At 60.3% G+C, this 22,230-nt stretch overlaps 1 protein-coding gene across 11 annotated transcripts; it reads left to right on the top strand.

Moving 5' to 3' along the window:
• The first annotated feature begins 1,189 nt into the window (after window positions 1-1,189).
• Window positions 1,190-22,029, top strand: MLXIPL (MLX interacting protein like). Of its 11 annotated transcripts, XM_061470621.1 has the most exons (18): window positions 1,202-1,358; window positions 1,447-1,776; window positions 9,452-9,558; window positions 9,672-9,754; window positions 9,948-10,037; window positions 10,777-10,821; window positions 11,113-11,311; window positions 12,010-12,087; window positions 16,156-16,328; window positions 16,404-16,989; window positions 17,540-17,613; window positions 18,040-18,214; window positions 18,851-18,963; window positions 19,140-19,259; window positions 19,564-19,691; window positions 20,046-20,169; window positions 21,082-21,211; window positions 21,611-22,029. In XM_061470621.1, the coding sequence occupies exons 2-18, from the start codon at window positions 1,502-1,504 to the stop codon at window positions 21,727-21,729; spliced, it is 2,619 nt and encodes an 872-aa protein (XP_061326605.1). In that variant the 5' UTR covers window positions 1,202-1,358; window positions 1,447-1,501; the 3' UTR covers window positions 21,730-22,029. The 11 variants fall into 11 exon arrangements, 4 of the variants coding, with proteins under 4 accessions (XP_061326602.1, XP_061326604.1, XP_061326603.1 ...); XM_061470620.1 differs by having other exon boundaries at window positions 1,199-1,358; window positions 16,156-16,989; window positions 19,588-19,691; XM_061470619.1 differs by having other exon boundaries at window positions 1,201-1,358; window positions 16,156-16,989.
• Window positions 22,030-22,230: the final 201 nt, after the last annotated feature.

Here is a 22,230-nt window from a genome sequence, read left to right as displayed (position 1 = left end):
TAGTTCTTAGTTTCCCAGGACGCCCACCTGCCGATCATCACTTTACAATGTCTGCACACAGTAGTCTTAAAATGACTTCTCTCTTCATTACCTTGACAGGCAGCTCAGGATGGGCTGACATGGTGGCGCTGAATCACAGAGCAGGGAAAGAGCAGCACAGATCTGCCTGAAAAGCAAAGAATCAGTTTCTAAGTGGGGTTTACACCCATCAGTGTGAAAATACCCAGACCAGCTCTTTGTACATGTGCTTCTGGCAGCTCTGAAAAAGACCCCGGATAGGAGCTCACTCCTCTGGAGCAGCAAAAGGCCCCACCAGTGTGCTACGGAGGTGCTCTGCTACACCTGCAAGCTGGATTAAAGCTCAGATGCTATGTTATTTTTATGCCACTGTTTATGCCGTGTTTTCATCAGAGGTACCTAAAAGCTGTCCTGGGTGCTCTCCAGACGTGTGTGCTTGTGCCAGGTTTTGGAGCTAGGGAAGAAGTAGCCAGAAACTAGAAAGAAAAAGAAGTGATTTAAGCCTGAAATTACATCCACTGTGTCTCTCTGTGGCTCTGGTCAGTGAGGAGATGCTTGTGACATAGGTCTGACTGGCATGGCACATGCTATGGCAACAGGTCTCAGTATTTATCAAAGAAGAGCACTGGAGGGGGCTGGTGCATCCAGCCCTGCCTCTGTCAGCATCTCTCAGGACACCTCAGAGGTGAAGACAACCCATTTGAAGGGCTGCATGACTACAAGGTGTGTAAATCTCACCACACCTGAGCTCACTGTTGTCATCTCTTGCATTCAGCTTTTGCATCCCCTTTCTTGCCATGTCAGCCCTTGAAGCAGACTTTTGGCCGGGCTGTTTCTCAGCACATGGCTCAGTAACTCCACATTCCTTGTGCTGAGCTGGGTGCCCGTTGCTATAATTTCACCTGTTTGTGTCCCTTAATCTGTATTTGTTCCCTTGGAAGTGCAGGGAGATACATTAGGGCAGAGGCACTGGGTAAATAGAGCCAGCGCGCCGGGAGCCGTGATTAACGCAGGTAAACAGAGCTGGCTGCAGCGCACCCGCGGCCGCTGGAGAGGAGGGGACAGGCACCCGCGGCCGCCCGCCCCGGCTTTGCAGGGCAAATAAAAGCCGGGGCCATCGGGCACATCGGCAGGAGCAGGAGTGGGGCTGAAGCTCGCGTGGCAGGGGGGCAGTGGCTGGTGCCCGGGCGCTGGGTCCTGGCCACAGTGTGCCATGGGCGGGATCAGCTGCCACCACTATAAATAGGGCTGGTGACGCCGCTCGGCAAAACGAAAGCTGACCCTTGGAGTGTGGAGGAGGCAGCGTGGTCCGGGGAAGGGAGAGCGGAGCCGAGGAGGAGGTGTGGTGTGGTGTGGTGTGGTGTGGTGTGGCTGTCCTGAGCTGGGGAGCCCAGCGGCACGTGCTCAGTGCCAACACAGCATCCACAGGGCTTTGGCACTTCCAGGACATGGACCTCAGTACTGGGGCAGGCCGGTGAAGGTGATGGCAGGAGCTCAGGTGGGGCTCCCCGTTGGGCCATGCCCCATGTCTGACTCTGACTCAGACTCCGAGGACACGGCTGTGGGTGGCACAGGAGCTGGTGCCAGGGCACAGAACCCCTCTCAGGTCATCCACAGTGGTCACTTCATGGTGTCGTCCCCGCACAGCGACTCGCTGCCCCGGCGGCGCCATCACCGCACCGAGCCCGAAGCAGCTGATCCCCGGAGCATCGACCCGACCCTCACCCGGCTCTTCGAGTGCATGAGCCTGGAGTACAGGTGAGTCCCAGGGATCCTTCGCTGGCATGTGTCTCACAGGCCCCCCTCGCTCTTTGAAGGCGTGAGGCTGGCTGAGCCCTACTGCCCATCCAGAAATTGATTGCAGCCTGGCATCTTCCTCTCCTTCTCCATTGGATTGCGATGTGCAATGTGCTCCAAACCCACCATCCTGGGGGGGCTGGGGGACAAAGAGCTGGGGTGGGTTCTTGGCTGTGGAGCCAGATGAGAAGTTCTTTCTCTCTTCACATGTAGCTTAACCCTTCTGCAACTTCCCATGAGATCTGGAGTCACCGCACCCAGCTGGGGCACCCTCATGGCCAGATCCTGCACTCTCTGTAGAGCAGCAATAATCCTGTGGGCAGCCAACACTCAGTCTTTGGCAATTCAGCCCAGAGCAGGAGTCCTGCCTTCCCGTCCTTGAGTCTGCCCACGTGTCCCGAGGTTATTCTAGGGCATGCAGCAGCACTTGGGGCTGGATGGCTGCACAAGGCTTTGTCCAGGGCCTTTGAAAGCATCCCTCCTTTACTCCTGCAAAATGGGATGGGTGACTGCATCATTCCCCCAACCACACACATCAGCCAAACTCAGGATGGTAGGGACCTGCTCATCCCACAGCCTCTCAGTGACAACAGCAGAGCCTGCGTCATGTCTCTTAGTGCCTTGGTTCACACTCTTGGACCCTCCCCTCTTTTGCCAAGGCCCCAGAGTTTTGAGTTCTCTCAAGCATAGCATCAGAGTCACTTGCTCTACTGGTGTCAGCACAAAACTGCTTACATAACTTTCCCAAAATGTCCAGGTGAAAACCTGGAATGACAATGCCCATGCAAAACCAAAACCTCAGCAAAACAGGCTTCAGGAGTTGTCTATCGCCTTGTTTCACACAGGGTCTCATTCCATTGCTGACCTTTTAGCTATGCCTTGAAGACCTTGAGTGCTGAACATGATGGAATATGTTGTCATGTTCCAGAGCAGGCCTGGTGACATGGGGCACTGGGACAGCATTCCAAGGGTACTCGCTGCCACATAGCTGTGTACACCTGGCCCATGGCCACATCACAGATTGCAGGGTTTGCTCATGGCCAGCATGGAGCAGCCTCCTCCAAGGTGCTGGTGACGCTGGCACTCTGTGGGACCATGGTGAGCCTCAGCATGGGGGGACAAGACAGGGGCAAGTCACCCCTGAGTGCCACACACAGAGGACATTCAGGCACTGTTGGCCACACTCCTTCCCTCTCCCAGCCCCACACTTGCTGTGTTCTTACCCTTGCAGCTTGGGGCTGGAGGAGCAGACCCTGCTCCATCCCAAGTGCTCAAGCTCTTGACTCCTGAGATGCATCACAGCCTCTGGATGCCCCCGAGCTCTGGTGCTCCCTGGGCAGAGGGGAAAGGAGCAGGGTGTAGCTGCCTTGGCAGTGGAGCAGACCACAGCAGCTGGACACCACCCTTGGTTGGCCATGATGTTGCAGGCAAGGCTCCATCCCTCCAGCTCTCTTCAGCCTCTCTTCTTCAGGCTGAACACACACGTCAGTCACCCTCCTCTTCTGTCATGTACATTAGTCACCAACCACCTTAGCACCCTGCTGCAGGATCACCCCAGTTTGTGAGCGTCCCTCTTTTGTCAGGGGCACCAGTCTGGACACAGTACCCACACTTGTCCTTCGCAGCGCTGCACGCAGAGAACTATCGCTTCTCCTGAGCTGCTGGCTGAGCTGTGACTGCCGCAGCCGCCCATCCCTTGCTGCCCAGGCGCACACAGTTTCAAAGGCAATTCACTGAACTCTCTCTAAACAGTATCATTTTCCATGGCTGTAGCTCAACTTTCATAGAATCATAGAATCACAGAATGGTTTCGGTTGGAAAGGACCTTAGGGTCATCTAGTTCCAACTCTCCAGATTCATGGGGGCAGTTGTAATTCCTCCCCTCTCTAAGTCTCCTCCATGGCACTTCACAGATGTTTTTGGCAGTCGTGTCTCAGCTTGAGCAATCACCCTGAGGATCTGATGTATTATCCCTTCAGGGGCAGGATTGAGCATCATCCCCTTGCTGGGAAAGGAGCCCTCTCTCCACATCATGGCTGGCTTCTGGCAGTAACTTGCTTCTTCAGATCTCTCAAAGAGAAGCAAACCCCCTCCTCCTCCTCCAGGTCTTCCTCCTGGTGCTGGGATGAAGCAGTTCCCAGGCCCTTTTTCCCAGTACCCATTTTCCAGGACACTTCCAGCAGCTCGCCTGCCAAAGACTTCATGAATGTCTTCCGCTCCTTCTCCTGCAACGTGCTGCATTTCTGAATCCCTTCTGAATCCCTTCCTTAGGCTGTTGTTTCTCCATGGGTTCACCTCCCTGCAGCCCCCTTGCCTTCATTCCCCCAAAAAGCGGAGCATGTGAAGCTGAGCTCCTTCAGGATCTCTTCACACTTTGGCCTTAGCATGGCCTCCCCACCCAAGCAAGCTCTTTCTCCCCGTGACTGCAGTGGGACTCCCAGTGTCCCGCCTGGCAGAGTTCACACACCTTCTTGTGACCCACTGCAGGGAGTCACTGGATGCCTGGCCTGGGGAACTGTCCTCCTGAAGGGAGAAAAACTGGGTGCAAAAACTGGCTGCAAATGGGAGCTGCAAACTGCAGCCACTCGTGGTGTTATATCTTGCACGTGCCTGTCCTGTGCTTCAGAAACCTTCTGTAGCTGCTCTTAGGGTGGGATGCAGATTTAACCTCCTCTGCTCCCCTGCAGATACTGAGAGGAGAGATTTAGGAGGCAGGGGCACCAGGCTGTTAAGCCACCTGGAGTATCAACCCTGCTCCTTTTGTGGTTTAAAACGAGGCAGGCTTCAGTTACACTCTTACACTCCCGACGAATCCATCCTCCTGGCAAGCTGATAGCAGGCTCTGAGGCTTTCCTAGCAGTGGAATGCTTCATATAGCTTTGCCATACTCTCTCATTGATTCTCTAATTCACAGCGCCTTGAACACTCATGCACCAGGGCAGAAAGCACCCAGGCGGAGATCACAGTGATACACACACTGAGCTGCCCTCTCCCGTTTCCTTCTCTCTGGATTATCCTGAATTTCCCTTTGCCCTCCCAGCAAATCACTCACCTCAGTCTCCCACAGCTCACCAGCGCTCGCCCGCAGCCCTGTGCATTAGCTCAGACCGGCTGGAAGCGCCTTGCACTGACGGGGCCACATCCTGGAATTGCTGGGTCCATCCCCACCATCTGAGGGGGCTTTGGACTCACCCGGACCTCAGAGTACCTGGGTGCTGCCTGTGCCCTGGCTGGACGGCGGCAGGAGCTGAGGGGGAGGCGGAGCTCGGTGCCGATGGAGCGGGACCCTTTGGGGCTCTGCGGTGGGTCAGGCAGTTTCTGCTGTGGATTATCCACATGAAGGGCAATAGTGAGTCAGGGGAAAGGAAAGGTTTGGGTGAACCCGTCCATGCTGAGCATGCTGTGCTGTCGCTAGTGGCAGGGAGCTCTGTGCCTTTTCTCTGTCATTTTCCAAGGATTTGGGGCTGATCCTGTCCAAGCAGTGGGCAGAGGAGCTGGCTGGTACTCAAGTCTGTTCCCACTCTAATGCACACGGGGGTCATATCTCCAGGGATCGGCAAGATACCCACCTTGGTTTGCAGCTATCCAGCTTCCTGGACAACTATTTGCAAGAGGACTTAGATCACAGAATCCCAGCCTGGTTTAGGTTGAAGGGACCTTAAAGCTCATCCAGTTCCACCCCCCTGTCACAGGCAGGGACACCTTCCACTGGAGCAGCTTGCTCCAAGCCCCTGTGTCCAACCTGCCCTTGAACACTGCCAGGGATGGGGCAGCCACAGCTTCTCTGGGCACCCTGTGCCAGCGCCTCAGCACCCTCACAGGGAAGAGCTTCTGCCTAAGAGCTCATCTCAGTCTCCCCTCTGGCAGCTTAAAGCCATTCCCCTTGGCCTGTCCCTACAGGCCCTTGTCCCAAGCCCCTCTCCAGCTTTCCTGCAGCCCCTTCAGGCACTGGAGCTGCTCTCAGGTCTCCCCTTGAGGAGCCTTCTCTTCTCCAGGCTGACCCAGCCCAGCTCTCTCAGCCTGGCTACAGAGCAGAGCTGCTCCAGCCCTCACAGCAGCTCCGTGGCTTCCTCTGGACTCACTTAAGCAGGTTCAACTGAAAGGACTTCTCATCTGGGGCACTCCATGCTTGCTCTGCAGGAAGGATGGTGGCTGCTCAAGAGGCAGAGCTGTGAGTGTAATAGCACTTCAGTCTGGGAGTAAATACACAGAGCGGGTCCCTATCTAATCCGCAGTACACCCTATTAACACCTTTGTTACAGCACTGCCCTCGAGTTAGCTCAGGCAGTGTGATGAGTGACCAAGCTGGAGCAGCAGCCTCTCCATCAGCAGAATGCGGTGAATTAGAAAAGCTCGTTTAGACAGTAGAGATTTGAAGGTGGATTTGAACACAGTCGGTTTTTTACTTGGAGGCACTTTTCAGGAAAATTGTGGTTAGATTTTTAACTTTCCTTTGTCAGACTCTGCATCTTAAAGCATAAAAAATCAAGGAAAAAACATTATTTTAGGAGCAAAAGCTGTGAGAAATGGAACATGAGCAGTCAGGACTTGCAGGGAATGCTGTCCTCTTTCAGCCACCCTGGGGCATGCCGCATCCCAACAGCCCTGCATCTACACCAGATCGTTCCTCCCCTCTCCTCTTGCTGTTGATGCAGAGCAGATTACTCACTTTGCCATGAAGGCAGGGGCTGCAACACCTTAAACTTTTGGACAGGCTGAATGAATCATGGAGCAAACCCAGGACCTACGGGACAAAACAGGGTCAGTGCTGACCCACACCAGGTTTGGTCTCAGGCTGAACCCTGTTCCCACCTCAGCCCATGCCCCCTTAGACGATGGTGGCACCTGCGTCCCCATTCCTCTGCAGCATGGGGCATCCTGGGACATCCCAAACCTTTCTCCTGTCTCAGCCTGGGGTTTGCATTCACCTTCCTGGGAAGGGTGGGGCCATTTCCAAGGCAAACCAGGGAGCAAAGATCAGCCTGATAAGCCCCAAACCTGAAAGGATTCTTAATGGGCAAAAAAGGCTGTTATGGCAAAGCCCAAAGGCAGCTCCCAGGACCCGCAGCAGCTCCGTGGCCACAACCCCACCAGCCCCAAGCGTGGCCGAAGTGCACATCCATGGGCTGCGGTCCTGCCCTCATGCTGCCTCCCTTGCCCTGGCTGTTGGTGGGCGGCACCGGTGAGGGTGGCCGGGTAGCCTTGACCGGCACGATATGGCCACGTGCCCGGGAAACCCGTCCCTTCCATTGGCTCCTCTGCTTGGCACCACCGCGCCGTTTGCCTTGTGCCAAGGGGGAAAGTTCAAACTCCTGGTGATAGCAGAGTGGCCAGAGCACAGCCACGTCCTTAACTCTCTGCAGGCTGGAGCCTCAGGGACACCGGTCCTTCCCCAGCCCCTGGGGCCGCAGGGTGGGCTGGGTCCCTGTGGGGACACCATCCCCATCCACCCCATGGGTGGGAGCACCCGCTCCCAGACACATCCCTGCATCAGGCTCTGGAGCCGAAGAGGTCCCCATCCTTGTTCCCTGCAGTGAGATGGGACAGCATCGCTCTCCTCTCCCCTCTACTCTGGCACGCTTCCTCCAGCTGGACCAGGACAGGGCTCTTTCTGCCTGCACTGCTGCCTGTTCAGGCTCTAACCTCGGGGGCAGCAGCCTGTTTGCAATCCAGCTCCTTGCTGGGGAGGGAGGGAGCCCCACTTGCTGGGCCGTGCCAGATTTCAAAAGGGCAGGTTAATGCAGAATGGGCCAGCCTTTGTTCAAGGATGCTCTGAGGTTTCACAAGCTTGAGTGAACAAGTGTGCTGCTGCTTAAAGCATTACCCAGCCACTGCTTTCGTCCCTAGCACCTCCCTGGGAACATGGACTGACAGCATCTTGAGGGACCTAAGAGATGCTGGCAACGAGGGAATACAGCATCCCTAAACCCAGCCCAGGCCCTACTCCTCCTCCATGCATGTGCCCCACATAAGTGGGACCCAAAATAGCACTGAGCTCTTTAAGGGACAAACTCTCAGCATGGACTTCCTGGGGAGGGATGCTGTGCAGCCTCCAGCCTGCCCGAAAGGGCCCCTCCGTGCAGCCAACATTGCCCCGAGGCCATGCCCTCATGGGTGGGAGAGCTAGGGCAGCTGCTGAACTCGCAGGCAGAGGGGAAAAGGACCCCAGAGTAAGGCAGAGAGACCCCAGCATCCCCACGGAGCTGCTGGGGCAGCAGGACCCCGAGGACCTCCCTGGTCAGAGCACAGCAGGTCATCTCCCCTCAGCTGGAAGGAAACAAGACAATCAGTGAAATGAAGCTGCCTGCACGGCGGGCCCCATTAGGGACATCACTGCACCACAGAGAGCTACAGAACAAACACAGCTGCTGCTGGGAGCTGGGAAACGGGAAGGAGGGAGGGCTGGGGGCTGCGATGGGGGCACAGGTTTGTAGGGCATGGGTGTGGAGAAGAGCTCAGGGCAGTGCTGGGCTGAGGGCAGGGCTGGTTCCGCTCTGTGCCCGCCTTGGGGCACAAGTGAGTGTCCCTTAATGTCTATAACGTACTCCAGTTTGCTCTCTTGCCTTCCCAGACCCATGCAGATGCCTGCCCTTCTACCTGCCCCTGCCCCACCTGAAGGGAGATTTTCCAAGCCTTGCCTGGCATTAAAAGGAGTGTCAGAAATAGAACCACAGAATCCCAGCCTGGTTTGGGTTGGAAGGCTCATCCAGTCCCAACCCCCTGCCACGGGCACGGACACCTTCCACTGGAGCAGCTTGCTCCAAGCCCCTGTGTCCAACCTGCCCTTGAACACTGCCAGGGATGGGGCAGCCACAGCTTCTCTGGGCACCCTGTGCCAGCGCCTCAGCACCCTCACAGGGAAGAGCTTCTGCCTAAGAGCTCATCTCAGTCTCCCCTCTGGCAGCTTAAAGCCATTCCCCTTGGCCTGTCCCTCCATCCCTTGTCCCAAGCCCCTCTCCAGGTTTCCTGCAGCCCCTTCAGGCACTGGAGCTGCTCTCAGGTCTCCCCTTGAGGAACCTTCTCTTCTCCAGGCTGACCCAGCCCAGCTCTCTCAGCCTGGCTCCAGAGCAGAGCTGCTCCAGCCCTCGCAGCATCTCCATGGCCTCCTCTGGCCCCGCTCCAACAGCTCCATGCCCCTCTTGTGCTGCTGCCCCAGAGCTGGATCAGGGCTGCAGAGGGTTCTCCCCAAGCAGAGGGGGAGATGCTGCAGTGAGGCAAGAGCCCCAGTACCACATCTCCCCAGGCGTCTTTCCTGGGCAGGAAACTTTCTTTGCATCCCCTGGGGCCAGGATGGAGACGTGCTGGTGGGAGGCAGCGGGATCCCTCCCTGGTGCCGGGTTTGAGCCTCAATCTGCTTTAGTCCTAGGGGCTCGAGAAGCCTCATGTGGGTCTGTGAAGCCCATGGTTTAGGTCTGTGCTGCTCCCAAGGTGAACGTGACCTCAGGGTGCTCTGATGGGAGTTCCCATAGGTGCCTGGCTAACAGCCTGCAGCACGGCCACATGGCAGCTCCTGCCCCAGATGTGCCACCCGGCTGGTGGGCTGGTCCCCTCTCGAAACACCTCCCTCTTGTGAGACCCTGAACTGGGCAGGCTCGGGGATGGTGCCCCTCAGCCTCTCCTTCGCTTGGTGTTTTAGTGGGAAGCTGGTGTCTCCAAAGTGGAAGAATTTCAAGGGGCTGCGGCTGCTTTGCCGGGACAAAATCCGTCTCAACAATGCTATCTGGAGAGCATGGTACATCCAGTGTGAGTACAGAGCCAGATCCCCTGTGCCTGCTGAGTGCAGGCAATGCCAGGCGGGATGGGGCTGCCCAGGGATGGACCCACGGGTAAAGCCAGCTGTGTGCTCCCCTGTGCAGATGTGGAGCGGAGGAAGAATCCTGTGTGTGGCTTCATCACCCCGCTTGAGGGCTCGGAAGCTGATGAGCACCGAAAACCAGAGGTAGGGCACGGACCCTTGCAGGAGCAGGTCTGCGCAGCACAGGGGGAGCTGGGGACGCACAGGGGCAGAGCTCGCTGTGTGTCACAGAGCTGCTGGAAAGGTGTTTCTGATGTGGCACAAGGAAACCAGCCCTGGCTGTGGGGGTCTGGGGGCTGTGGGGATCAGCCCTCACTCCCCTGTCCTGCCCCACCAGGCTGTTGTGCTGGAGGGCAACTACTGGAAACGCCGCATCGAGGTGGTGATGAGGGAGTACCACAAGTGGAGGATCTACTACAAGAAGCGGGTGAGTGGCTCTGCCCACGATGCTGCCTGTCCTGTGGTGGTGCCAGTGGTGGGGCAGGACATCAGCGTACCCAGCATGGACCCATGGCTGACCGGGAGCAGGATGTGGATGGCTCTTGCCAGTATGGGAGGGGATGCTGGCTGCTCACATGGTGCTGGTGGGGTGGAGTTCAATGGGAACGCCATCCCATGCTGTCTTCGGTGCTGGGTGTGCTCTGCCTGACTGTCCCCTGCCTTTTGCACCCTCTGGGGCTGGGTTTGGCAGCGCACCCACAGCACACATATTGGGGTGGGTCGAGCAGAGCCAGCACTGGGGCTGGGCTGGGATTCACAGGCATGCTGCTGGCAGCCACATCTCACCCTGCCAGCACGTGCTGCCAGGCAGGCTGGGTGGCTCCGTGCTGCTCTGGTTGCCTGCTCTGCTCAGGCTCGCACCACAACCTTGGCCTCCTGCCACGCGGGGTGGAGCGTGGTCCAGCCTCACCCCCAGCTACTTGCTCGGGACCCATAAAGGCCGGGGTGACACAGGCAGGCAGGGTGCTGGCAGTCACACACAGCACCGGTCCCACCACTGCCACAGCTGCTCAGCCCAAACCCTGTGGGGTAAAGGCAGATGTGAGCTCATGGCAGCCACCCTGAGCCCTCCAGGGACCTCCATCCTAAGTACTGCTCCCCTCTGCCCTGCCCCACACTGTGCCTGCCTCAGCTGGGGGGTGACATGGGCTATCTTCACCTTCCAGCTCCGAAAGACCACCAGGGAGGAGGAGGTCTCCAGCCCAAAGCAGGTGAGTCGGCTGGGGAAGGGTGGGGAGGGGGCATTAGGGGGGCACAACGCAAACCCCTGCACTGGGCAGCTTGGGAGGAGGGCAGGCAAAAGCACCAGGGCATGCCAAGCCTTATGGGATGGGATGCCAAGTCCTTAGGATGCCACACTCACACTTGTGGAAGTACCAATGTGCCAGGTGTGAAGCTTTGGAGTGATAAATGCTGTAGGGAGCATGGGAGCTGCCAGGGAGCGCAGGTGGGGAGCCAGGCATGGGCCCTTCCCACTCGGCTCCTTTGCTCATCTCATGCAGGATGAAGATCTCTGGAGGCCAATGGAGAAATGGTGCAACCAGCTCTTCTGCAACGTGGTGCCCATGCTGCTTGGGGATGAGGAAGAGGAGCCAGGGGGTAGGCAGCACTTTGACTTGGACACCTTCCTCTCGGACATCTCTGACACCCTCTTCACCATGACACAGACGCCCAGTGCCCATCAGGCACTCCCCGAGGATGGTAGGTGTTCCAGACCATGCTCTAGCAGGATCCGGAGGAGGAGGTCCAGGTGGGCAGCACACGCAGTAGCCCCTTGCTGCTTCTTGGCCTTGACCCTGGGAGCTGCTGCCTGTGTCTTTTGAGCAGAGAGGATCCCCTGGCATCCTTCCTGCTGGGGCAGGAGGGGGGGATGCTACAGAGTGAGAGCTCTATTTGGGAAGAGTGGGAGCATCCCCTCCTTGGGTGGCTCCCTACAAACTGCCTCAGGTGGGGTGTGCTGAGCTGCCCAGGCAGCACTAGACCCATGAGGGACCTTGCACCAGACTCCAGGGCAGTGCTGCCAGCCCTGGGTGAGGAGCAGACAGGGCCTGCCTTCCATGGCCACCCTCTGCTGACCCTGCCTGGCCAGGTCCCTCGTGCTCCTGCAGCACCAGGTGGGTCCTGTGCCAAGGATCAACTTTTCCCTGGAGTTCTTGAGCACTGGATGAGGTCCCAGGGGCACTGGTGGGCAGGATGGTGGGGATGGGATGGTCCTGGGTCTCCACAGAGGGGGCACCACCTCCCTGCCAGCACAAGGAGCAGCGACACAGGGTGACTCTGGGGTGCCAGAAAGGGTTGCAGCCAGGCAGGTATGAGGGCAGGGGTGGGAGGAACCCTGAAGGGGGTATTGAGGGTGCTGCGTGCCTGGGCCCCAGCGTTGCAGCTCTGCCCTCTTCCAGCCTATGTTGGGAATGCTGACATGATACAGCCGGACTTGGCGCCCCTGCAGCCCAGCCTGGATGATATGGAGATCTCAGGTAAGAGCCAGCCGCATCCCACACAACCCAGCACGGTCTGCGCCCCACTGCAGCCCAAAACTGGCCAGGCAGCAGCAGGAGCTGCAGGGGTGGCCTGAAAGCACCAGACATGCCCTGGCATGGAAAAGGCAGCGTGCACGGGCAGGGTGCTGCGGCAGGCTGTGGGGCAGGGGCTCCGCTGCCTGCCTGCACCCGGGGCAGAACCTCAGCGGCTCCGGATTTCTACAAAGAGAAATCTGGCGGTTCCCAGGGTGCTGAACCACCTCCCCTCGGCGGCAGCCAAAGGACAAGTGTCCTCCGCAGGAGAGGGGAAACCTCTGGAGAGCAGGTTCTGTGCTGCTGTGTCCCCCTGCCCAGCCATCGCCAGGCTGAGCAGCCACGGGGGCTGCCTTAGAAGTGGGTCCCCGTGCTGGGCGGTGCTCTGCCCCTGCCAGGGACGGTGGCAAACCTAGCACTGATGGCCACCTGGGGCAAGGGGGCTGCTGAGGGGACACCAGGAAGTGGGCAATGGCAGCCTCCTCCCATGGAGCCATGCAGGCTCTGAGCTGTGCCGTGAGATCAGCTGGGACACGTCCTGGTCCCCAGTGTCCTCATATGCCAGGGCAAGGCACTGCCGGTACACGTTGCACTGGGGACCAGCTCTGCCCTCAAACATGCCAGAGCCAGCGTGTGTTGGTTATTGCAGCCTTCCCGGTAGCTGGTGGCCTTGGGCAGCACCAGCATCTCTGGACCCCTCTGTGCATCCATCGGCACCCTGTGAGCTCCACAGCCATCTCCACTTCCTTTGGCAGGAGGAAACAGGGGTGCTTGCACCACACGGCCATAGCGTGATGCAAGATAAGATGCTGCCAGGGACTAGGCTGGGACACTCTGATGTGCTGGGACAGGCGGGGGGATGCCCCAGGGAGGGATGTGACGGGAAGGCTCTTGGAGCATCCTTTGGCTCCTTCCTTCCAGAGGTCTCATCAGGGTGAGACCCTTTCTGGGAAGAGGGTCTGTTCCCACTGCTGGCCCTTTGCCTCCTGTCCCCAGGTGCCCCAAGTAGGTGCCAGTCACTGGTAGGTGGAACAGCTCCAAATGGGTCACAGTGACACATGACGAGTGTCCCTTGCCCTGAGAGACCCTGCACAGTGCTGGCAGTCTGCACTAACCCCTCTCAAGCAGCACCTCACCACAAGTGTCACAGGAGCAGGCCCAGAACTTGCCGTTTGTGCCATTTGTGCCACCACATGGCACAGCCTCATGCTCAGCAGGAGATGGCAAGGGGCACAGGGGTACCCATCTGAACCAATACATTTCTATTAGCAGCCAAGTTGTCTTTTGTTTCCTGGGGAAAAGGCCAGCATTTTGCTCCAGGGTGTTGCATGGGAATGGAACAGGTCTTACTGCAAGCCACTTCATTGCAGGAGAGAATCTTTTCCAAGGAATGTTTAAGGCCAGGTTGGACGGGGCTGGGAGCAATCTGCTCTATTGGAAGATGTTCCTGCCCATGGCAAGGGTTGGAACTGGAGGAGCTTTAAGGTCCCTGTAACCCAAACCATTACAGGACAATGTAATTCATGTTTTGCCCAAACCCTGGAGATCCACATGGAGGGACTGCTGGGGCTGGGGAGGGACTCACGTCCAGCTGGGGTCAGAGACAGCATCCCAGGTATGGCCTGTGTGCCCCAGGGCTTTTGTGCTCCCGTGAGTGGGAGTCCTGTCCCAGACATGGCGTTTCCTGGGATGCTGTGCAGAGCAGCCCTGCTGACAGGCCTGTGACAGCGATGAGGGAGGTGGGGTGTACGCTGGGCAGAGGGCGTGTGTGGGGCAGGGATGTAGGAGCAGAGGTGTTCGCAGTCCATGTGATGGGCAGTGCCAGGTCATGAATGCACAGGGCTGTGGGATGACTGGGGAGAGCAGATGGGGGCTGAATGCTGGGAGCAGGCTGCCAGAGCCAACCTAATCGTGTCCCTAAGGCCACTTTTCCAGCAGGGTGTGGAGCAGGAAGCCTTGCACAGAGCACCATGGTGCCCACGTGCAGGGTGGGCACTGGGTCAGCACAGGGCTCACAGGGTCACAGGGCTGCCACTGTGCCTGGTGGTGGTGGCAGAGCTCAGCGCCTGTCAGTCAGCACAGGCAAACCAATCCCCAAAGGAGGAAGCTCCTCATGTTCGCAGTGGGCGCCGGAGCACGGTGTGGGGCGGATGGAGAAGTCCTGATGGCAGATGCAAGGGAGCAGCCGGGCCCCGGGCCCTGCTGGCACTGCGCTCCAGGTAGGACCCATACAGGGCACTGGGGTACAGGGGGCAGCGCTGGCATCCCATGGGGTGGCATCACCCCACCATGCTGCAGGGCTCACTCGGGGCCTGAGGCCAATGCTGGAGTGTGCTTGGTTTAGGAATGGGTTCTGTAGCCCCAATGCCAGCCCTGGGTTTGAACGGGATGCCAAAGGTGTGGTGTGCCATCCGCATGGGCTCTTCTCCTGTGAGCAGTGATGTGCCCTGGCCACACCGTACTGCTGGGGAGAAGTCAGGGTGATGCAATGGTGGAGAGGAGTGTGGGCAAGAGCTGTGGGGTGGGGAAGAGGTAAGAAGAAGGGGGGACAGGGCTCCTGGGGGCTGCCAGCGACCTTCCATCCCTGCGCAGAGCAAGAGGCACAAGAGGAATTGAATCTACAGAGCTGGGCACCAGAAATGCCTATAAATACCCGCAGAGCTTCAGTGTGCCGTGTGGGCATGACGAAGAGCTGGGGGCAGCGTGGAGTTGGGTGCTGCACCCTCGGGAGATTGAGACCCTGCCTGGCAGCACCATAGCCCACAATGAGTGGAACGGCAGGGATGGCTCTGCCAGGCTCCCTGGCATTCACCGTGTCCTTGGCAGGGGGAAGGGGCAGGCTGAGGGCTGAGTGGGGCAGCTCAGGGATGGCACTGCACTGTCTCGCACTGGGGTTACCCTTGGCTGCCAGCACATGGCACCGCTGGAGTCATCACCGTGCTCAGCTCCGTGGCATCGCACTCTGCTGCCATGTTTGCTTCTCTGATGGAGATTCAGAAGGGTCTCAGACCTTTGCAGGTCCCAGCCAGGGCACCCTGGGTGCCGGAGGCTGCGCCACACTGGAGGCAGAGCAGAGTCCTGCGGCATGGCTATGCCTGAGGGCACCAGAGACAGCATGTGGACTGAGCCGGGCTCTGCAGGAAGTGAAATGGAGCCTGGGGCAGTGATGGTCATGCCAGCCAAGGGGTTGGGAGCATGGCTGGGTGCTCCCCAGCGGGGATGCCAGGGTTGCTGCTCAGGCACAGAGTCAGTGCCAGTCTGCAAACGCAGCCAGCACTCCTGCTGCATCCTACCGGGAAGCATCCAGCAGCCCCAGCCCCAGCTCAGAGTCATCCTCTCCAGGGAACACCATCCTGGTGGCACTGCCCGAGCCAGCACCGGCACAGACAGCCACAGCGCCAGCACCAAGCCGAAGCGGGCATGGGGCTGCCATGCCCGGGGAGCTCGTTTCCCCAAGGAGGTGGCTCAAAGCTCAGGCCAGCCCTTTGCACCACAGCGTCTGGGCCTGCGGAAGGAGCAGGGTTGTGGGAAGGGGAGAGGAAGGGAGAGGGAGTCGCGGCAGGGTCACGGGGCTCAGCTTCGGGAAGGCCATGGGATGTGGTTAGCCGCAGGCTGCACGCACGGCACTGCTGGGGGGGGGGTAAGCGCTCGCCGTGACTCCAGGGGAGCGTCCCCCATGGCTGGGGGATGCTGTGAGCTGTGCCTCTGAGCCTGCCAGCTGTGGCTGCCCCACAGCCTGGGGGTCACCGGGCCTGCCCCACGCTGGAGCTGGTTCAGAAGGGGATGTACAGCCACCTAGCCCTGGGAGCAGCCCTGCAGCATGAGGTGCCTGGCGGGGTGTCAGGATGGGGTCCCCTCCCTTGGGTGGCACCCTTGGGCGGGTGTTCCTATCCCCTTGATGTGGCAAGGCTGTTCACGGGTGCAAACCTCTGGCAGTGCTGGTAATGGGGTACAACTTTACCCAGTGTGCCCTGGGGCTTGACATCCCCTCTCTGGGATGGTTTGCTGATGCCCCTCACTCTGTCTCCACAGATATCTTCACCAGCCACCGGCCACTGCCACCACAGATGCAACCAGGCTATCAGGAGCCACCCTGCTTCATGCCCATGGCTGAGCCCCTGTTCGGTGATGGGGGGTGCCTGATGGGTGCTCGGGGGCTGCCCGCAAGTCCCGAGGCCCCGCTCTCACCCGCCGCCCTCCTCCAGGTGAGCAGGACCACAGCCCACGGCCCGCGGCCACAGTGCCCCGGCACCCCTCTGACCATCTTGTGTCTCCTGCAGCCCGGCGGTGCCTCCCAGCTTGGCCTCCACGGCGCCTTCCTGGGCCCCGAGCTCCCCCCAGCCCTGCTGCCCCCCAACACCCCCACCACAGTGCCCAGCGACCTCAGCCCCCAGCTCCGACACAAGCCCCTGCTGCAGTACGGGCCCCCCAGCCTGGAGCCACCAGGACCCCACTACCCCCCTCCCAGCCTGTCCCCCGGGGCATCAGTGCTGAGCCCGGACCCCCTGTGCTCCCCCATCTCAGCACCTCGCTGCAAGTTCCCCTACCCCAGCTCCCCCAGCCCCTCGCTCCTCGTCCATCCCACATCCCCCCTCCCAGCACCCTGCTTCGCCCCCCATTCCCCGGAGCTGGGCTATGCTGTAGGCATGGTGCCCCCGGGGTACCCCGGCCCGGCTGCCCCCGAGCTCCTGCCTCCCCCCCTGCTGGGCGACCCCAGGTTTGCCCCCCCTAAGGGGCTGCCCCAGGGCAGGAGCGCGCGGCTGAAGGCAAAGCCCAATGGCACCAAGGGGAAGAGGCTGCCGGGACCCCCCCCACCGACACCCCTGGCCATGCCCAACCCCCGCCTGAGCCAGCTCCTGACTGCAGGTAAGGGGGCCCGGGGCCAGCCACTGGTGGGGGGAGATGCTGGGGTGGGGGATCGGAGGTGGGACCCTGCTGCCTCCCTGGGGTTGGGTGCTGGGGATGCTGGGCAGGGCGTGTGGCTCTCCCCACAGTGAGGCAGCCCCAAAGCCGGGGGGAAGCCATGCCCAGGGAGGTCTCCCCGCAGGGCTCAGCCACGGGCACCACTGCCAAGTCCCTGTGTCCCCAGCCTGCTCTCCTGTTGGCACAGAGGGGCTGAGGGGTCCTGCCCGACCTGCTGCCCATACATGAGGTGGGACAGGTCCCACGGAGGCTGTCATGAATGTCTGGGGTGGGCTGCGGGTCCCTGCCTGCACCAAGGCTCCTGAAGATATCCCTGCTGTAGGGAGCAAAGGCAGCTCTCTCTCTAGGGGCTGCTTTACCCTTCTCTGATGCAGACAGGGAAGGGCTGCAGCAATGCCTGTGCTGTGAGCTGGTTGTCCTGGGGGGCAGAATAGGTCCCCAGGGCTCCAGCACCCTCACACAACAGTTCCCTTCTGCTCCCTGCCCTCTGCAGCCAAGCAGGAGCCAGTCCTGGATGCCCCAAGCCCGATAGGTGAAGGACTCGTGCCCACATCCCCTGTTTCCCCGGTAAGCACCTGCCTAGCCCCCGGGTTGGGAAGTGCCTCCCCAGATGAGACACTGCCTTCTCCTGGTTGCTGGGCAGGGGTTGAGCTAGGGCAAGGGGGTAGATGGGGCTCTGTGGGGTCACCCTTTGCAATATGGAGCTGGACAGGCACAGGGAGAAGGAGGTGGCATGTGGGGCAGGAATCACCTGTAAAGAAACAGGGTGGAGGTGGGAAGCATCCCTTTGCAGGGCCCCTCTCCTGGGGCGATGGGGCTGGGGCTGCCCTGCAGATGGTTGGAAGGAGTTGCATGTCCCCTTTCCCTGTCCCCCCGCAGATGTTCTGATGTCAGTGCCTGGGCACCCACCAACCCAAAGGGAAGGTCTGGTCCCCGGCGCACGTGGGGTGCTGGGTCCCCAACCTCCTCCTTCCCTCTGCCTTCTCCCACCAGCAGAGCACTGTCCCAGACGTCCCTGCCACCTTCCTCTCCAGAATGGCCCAGCTGAGCCCAGGGCTGGCTCCTGGCTCCAGCCCTTCCCAGGTGGTGCCGGTGCCGCTGGCAGGCACCCAGCCGGGCCCGCTGCTGGTGCCCAAGGCAGAGCGGCTGTCCCCCACGTCGGCTTGCGGTGAGTCTGGGACGCACGAGGGAGCTCCCCAGGACACTGCATCCCCTGCAGGGAGCCTGCACCAAACCTCATGGGGATGTTTCAGATTTACTTCAATCCCAGATATTTACATTGAGCCGGCTGAGCATGGAGCAGATCTTTGTGTGTGGGAGGGAGGGCATAGTCCCTTCACCTGCCTTCTTCTACAGGGACAAAAGCAGAAACAGGAAAAGACAGAAAGGACCAAAATGTCGGGCTGTGGTTTTGAAAACCCGGAGCTTGGGTTTTGAGCAGGAAGTGCCCTGCTTTCACCCACAGAAACCAGAGCGGTGTCTGGAAACCAGGCTCTGGTCTCACCAGATCACAGCGTTGCTGCCTTCAGTCCGCTCTCCCGGCAAATTCCACCACAAGAAACACTGGGAACTTCAAATGTCACATTCCAGATGTTCCCATTTCTGAGCCGTTGTGAAAAATGAGTGGGATTTGGGATAAGAGAAACTGATAAGATTTGGTTGGATGCTGGGGCAGATGCCCTGGGGTTGGGGTAGTGCTGCAGGCTGCTCTTCTCTGCCCATCCCAGTGTGGGACCCTGATGTCAGCCCATCACGAGGGGCTGCTGCTGCCTCTCTCCCCAGAGCATCACTTTCCCTTTTCCAGGCATTGACTGGCCCAAGCCTGGCCAGGCTTCCCCGAGACCCACTGCAGGGCTGGGCACTGGCATCCCCCTGCACCATCCCGTGTCATGTCGGGGCAGGCCTGAGCCCAGCAAGGTACACCAGGAGCTATGGGAGGAGCCAACTCCATATGCACCCCCCTTCCCTGCTGCCTTCCAAGCTTCCCCCATACCCTCACTACAAACTTTGGGCAAGCCCAGCCCCACTGGGGCCGGTGGCTCGGGGCTGCCCCTGCTGCCAGGAGGTGCCTGATGGCACTTCTCCACTGGCAGGTGGAGAGCCGCCGCATCACACACATCTCCGCTGAGCAGAAGAGGCGCTTCAACATCAAGCTGGGCTTCAACACCCTGCACAGCCTGGTGAGCACGCTGAACGCCCAGCCCAGCATCAAGGTGAGTGCCCAGGGCTGCATGGACCGGCCAGCCCTGAGCATGGAGGGACAAGGTGTGTCCCCTGGAGATGCTGCATCTCCAGCCTGCCCCAGTGCAGGGAGCTCCTGTCCTGTGCCCCAGCCCTTGGGGCAGGAGGCTGCAAGCCCCCAGCAGGCACATGGAGACCCATATGGTGCAGCTATGCCAGGGTGGTCTGGGCACTGGAGCAGGGCACCTCTTGCGCTGCCAGCCCTGCTGCACCGGGTGCCCCACAGCCCGCCAGTCCCAGCAGCTGCCTGCGTTGTCTCACGCTGTGGCCCCTCAGGTCAGCAAGGCCACCACCTTGCAGAAGACAGCCGAGTACATCTGCAAGCTGCAGCAGGAGCGGGCAGCCCTGCAGGACGAGGCACAGCGGCTGCGGGAGCAGATCGAGGAGCTCAATGGCTCCATCAAGTAAGTGGGGCATGGCTGGGGCAGGCAGGAGGGAGCCACTGCCTGCATCGGGGTACCCAGGCAGGGCAAGCGCTGGGGAGGCAGCAGGACACAGCAGGTCTCCCGAGCACCTCCCAGCACCTGTACTTGACTCTGCCCCACCTCAAACCCTGTTTGGAGGAGGGATGATGCTCAAGAGGCAGTGCCACGTGGGACCAGTACATGAGGCAGTGCCCCACAGCTGCCCTGGGAGGGGGACACTGCCTGCTCACCCCTGCTGAGAGCTCAGGTCCTGCCGGAGCCTCTCCCCACGGGGCAGCCCTGTGGCTCCCAGTCTCCTAAACATGGACCCACAGCAGTGCTGGTGCCCCACAGCCTCTGTCAGGAGCAGCTGCCAGCCACAGGGGTGCCCATCACACGCCAGCGCTTCGACCAGATGCGCAGCATGTTTGACGAGTACGTCCGCTCCTCCACGCTGCAGAACTGGAAGTTCTGGATCGTATCCTTTGGGGCCAGTGCCTGCAGCTTGCTCAGAACCCTCCACCAGACACCAGGTCCTCAGCTCCACCCGCTTCTCCTGGGTCTGTGGGATCTCTCCAGCTCAAGAGGCTCTGGAGGCCATGGGGAGATGTTTCCCAGCCAAGGGCACATGGTGGGACATGCTGAGATGAGGAGGCAGCTTCTGTTACAAGGGAGCAAACCCTGTAGGTGTAAATGGTCAGTCCTTGGGGAGGAGTCACTGGCAGAGCTGAGCTCGTGCAGGTAAGAGCTCCTGGCAATGTGGGAACTGGCTCTGGGACACAGCAGCCATCAACTAGAGATTAGGAAAGGTCCAGACACAAAGTTGGTGACATGATGGCTTGGTCTTGGTGGCCACGTGGCACACATTGGAGACACAGGTGTGTCCATGCCTGGGACACAAGTCTGGGCTCCATGTGGTTGGAAGAATGGAGGAGACAAAGGGCCAGGGAAGAATGGAGGAGACCAAGGGCCAGGGAATGGGAGGTCAAAGCAGTGCACAAAATCACCAGCCTCCAGTGGTGGTCCCAGCAGAGGAGCACACCGAACACACTGGTGTCATGCCCTGCTCCTGGTCACTCCAGAGGACACTGCACTAGTAGTCTCCTTGAAGAGTTGTCTTGTGTCTAATCAACCATTTCTGGCAGCTTCAGCTGTGATGGGGGTGACACAGCTCTCCCACTGCCTCCTGGGTGACACTCAGATCCCCATCGCCCCAGCAGTATGGGCTGGTGCCCAGCATGGTGCTGTGCTGAGAAAGGGACACAGCAGGTCTGCCCAGGTCTGGGCAGGGAGGTTTGTCCTGCTGCCTGTAGGAGAGTGCTGCCTGAACCTTACAGGTGGAATCCATGCTCTTGGCAAGGCTGGCCCTTAACTCCTCTGCTCCCATCAGTTCAGTATCATCATCCGGCCCCTCTTTGAGTCTTTCAATGGCATGGTCTCCACGGCCAGCATGGAGAGCCTCACGCAGACGTCTCTGGCCTGGCTGGATCAGCACTGCTCCCTCCCAGCGCTTCGGCCAAGTAGGTGTCCCTGTGCCTGTCTGCAGCACCCTGAAGGAGCGGGGCTGGCCCACGGCATGGACTGATGAGAAAGCAGAGAGGGGGAAAAGGACAGGGGTGTCCCGGGGGGGAGCGGGGCTGGCGCTGCACCATGCTGATGCTGCACGGGAGGGAAGCACCCGCTGGATGCTCCGGGGCTGTGTGCTCTGTGCTTTTCCATGTTCCTTTCACACCCGTGCTCCAGCCTGCGGAGAGCCTGTGTCCCGGCTGGGCAGGGCTCGGGACAGGGGTTTCCCTTCAACTTTCCTGCTGTGGGCTGTGTCAGGGACGTGTCAGGAAGAGCCATCTCCCCCAGGATGGGTTCACCCTTTCAGCCCTCAGGGCATGGGGGCAGTTCTCATGTCCCACGTCTCCCCGCAGCCGTCCTGAGCTCCCTCCGGCAGCTGAGCGTTTCCACCTCCATCCTGAGTGACCCAGCCTGCATCCCCGAGCAGGCGACGCGGGCAGTGGCGGGGATGGGCCGTGGTGGCTCCTCGTAGCTGCTCCCGGCCCGGCTTTCCCAGACCTTCGGTGCTGAAGGACGAGCACCCAGCAACGCCTGCAAGGAGCCGCCGGCAGCGCCACCACGGCCGGGCCGCTCGGGAAGGGGCACGCCTGGCAACAGCCGGGTCCCCTCCCGTGGGAGTCCCTGCCTGCGCGGGGCAGAGGCTGCACCCGGGGCCGGCCAGACGCCAGAGCGGCGCATCGGGGTCCTGCGTGCCCGGGGCCGGGAGCCCGGGGCAGTGGGAGCTGCGGGGCGGCGGTGCCCGGCTGCTCTGACTGATAAAGAGCTCGCTCTGCCCACAAGCCCACAAGCGTGGTTCTTCTGAGTCGGGTCTGATCTGCCGCGGGGCAGGGGCTGGGCAGGGTGAGGGCAGCGGCTGAGCACGGGCAGAGGCACGGGCAGGGGCAGGGGCAGGGGCACGGGCAGAGCACGGGCAGGGCACGGGCAGGGGCACGGGCAGGGGCTGAGCACGGGCAGGGGCAGGGGCACGGGCAGG

Source organism: Pezoporus flaviventris, unplaced genomic scaffold (assembly GCF_033815535.1).
Source record: "Pezoporus flaviventris isolate CSIRO_AGI_PZ_B2104156 unplaced genomic scaffold, CSIRO_AGI_Pfla_v1 ptg000063l, whole genome shotgun sequence".
Taxonomy (NCBI): domain Eukaryota; kingdom Metazoa; phylum Chordata; class Aves; order Psittaciformes; family Psittacidae; genus Pezoporus; species Pezoporus flaviventris.
Note: the sequence above shows the minus strand (reverse complement) of the source record. Positions and strands in the feature narration are given on the sequence as shown.

Bases quoted from the DNA above. Each gene is read 5' to 3' on its own strand.
- MLXIPL (XM_061470618.1), top strand. From the start codon at position 1,502: ATGGCAGGAGCTCAGGTGGGGCTCCCCGTTGGGCCATGCCCCATGTCT. The intron at 9,755-9,947 runs GTAGGGCACGGA...CTGCCCCACCAG, and splicing joins ATGAGCACCGAAAACCAGAG to GCTGTTGTGCTGGAGGGCAA. The intron at 10,822-11,112 runs GTGAGTCGGCTG...CATCTCATGCAG, and splicing joins AGGTCTCCAGCCCAAAGCAG to GATGAAGATCTCTGGAGGCC.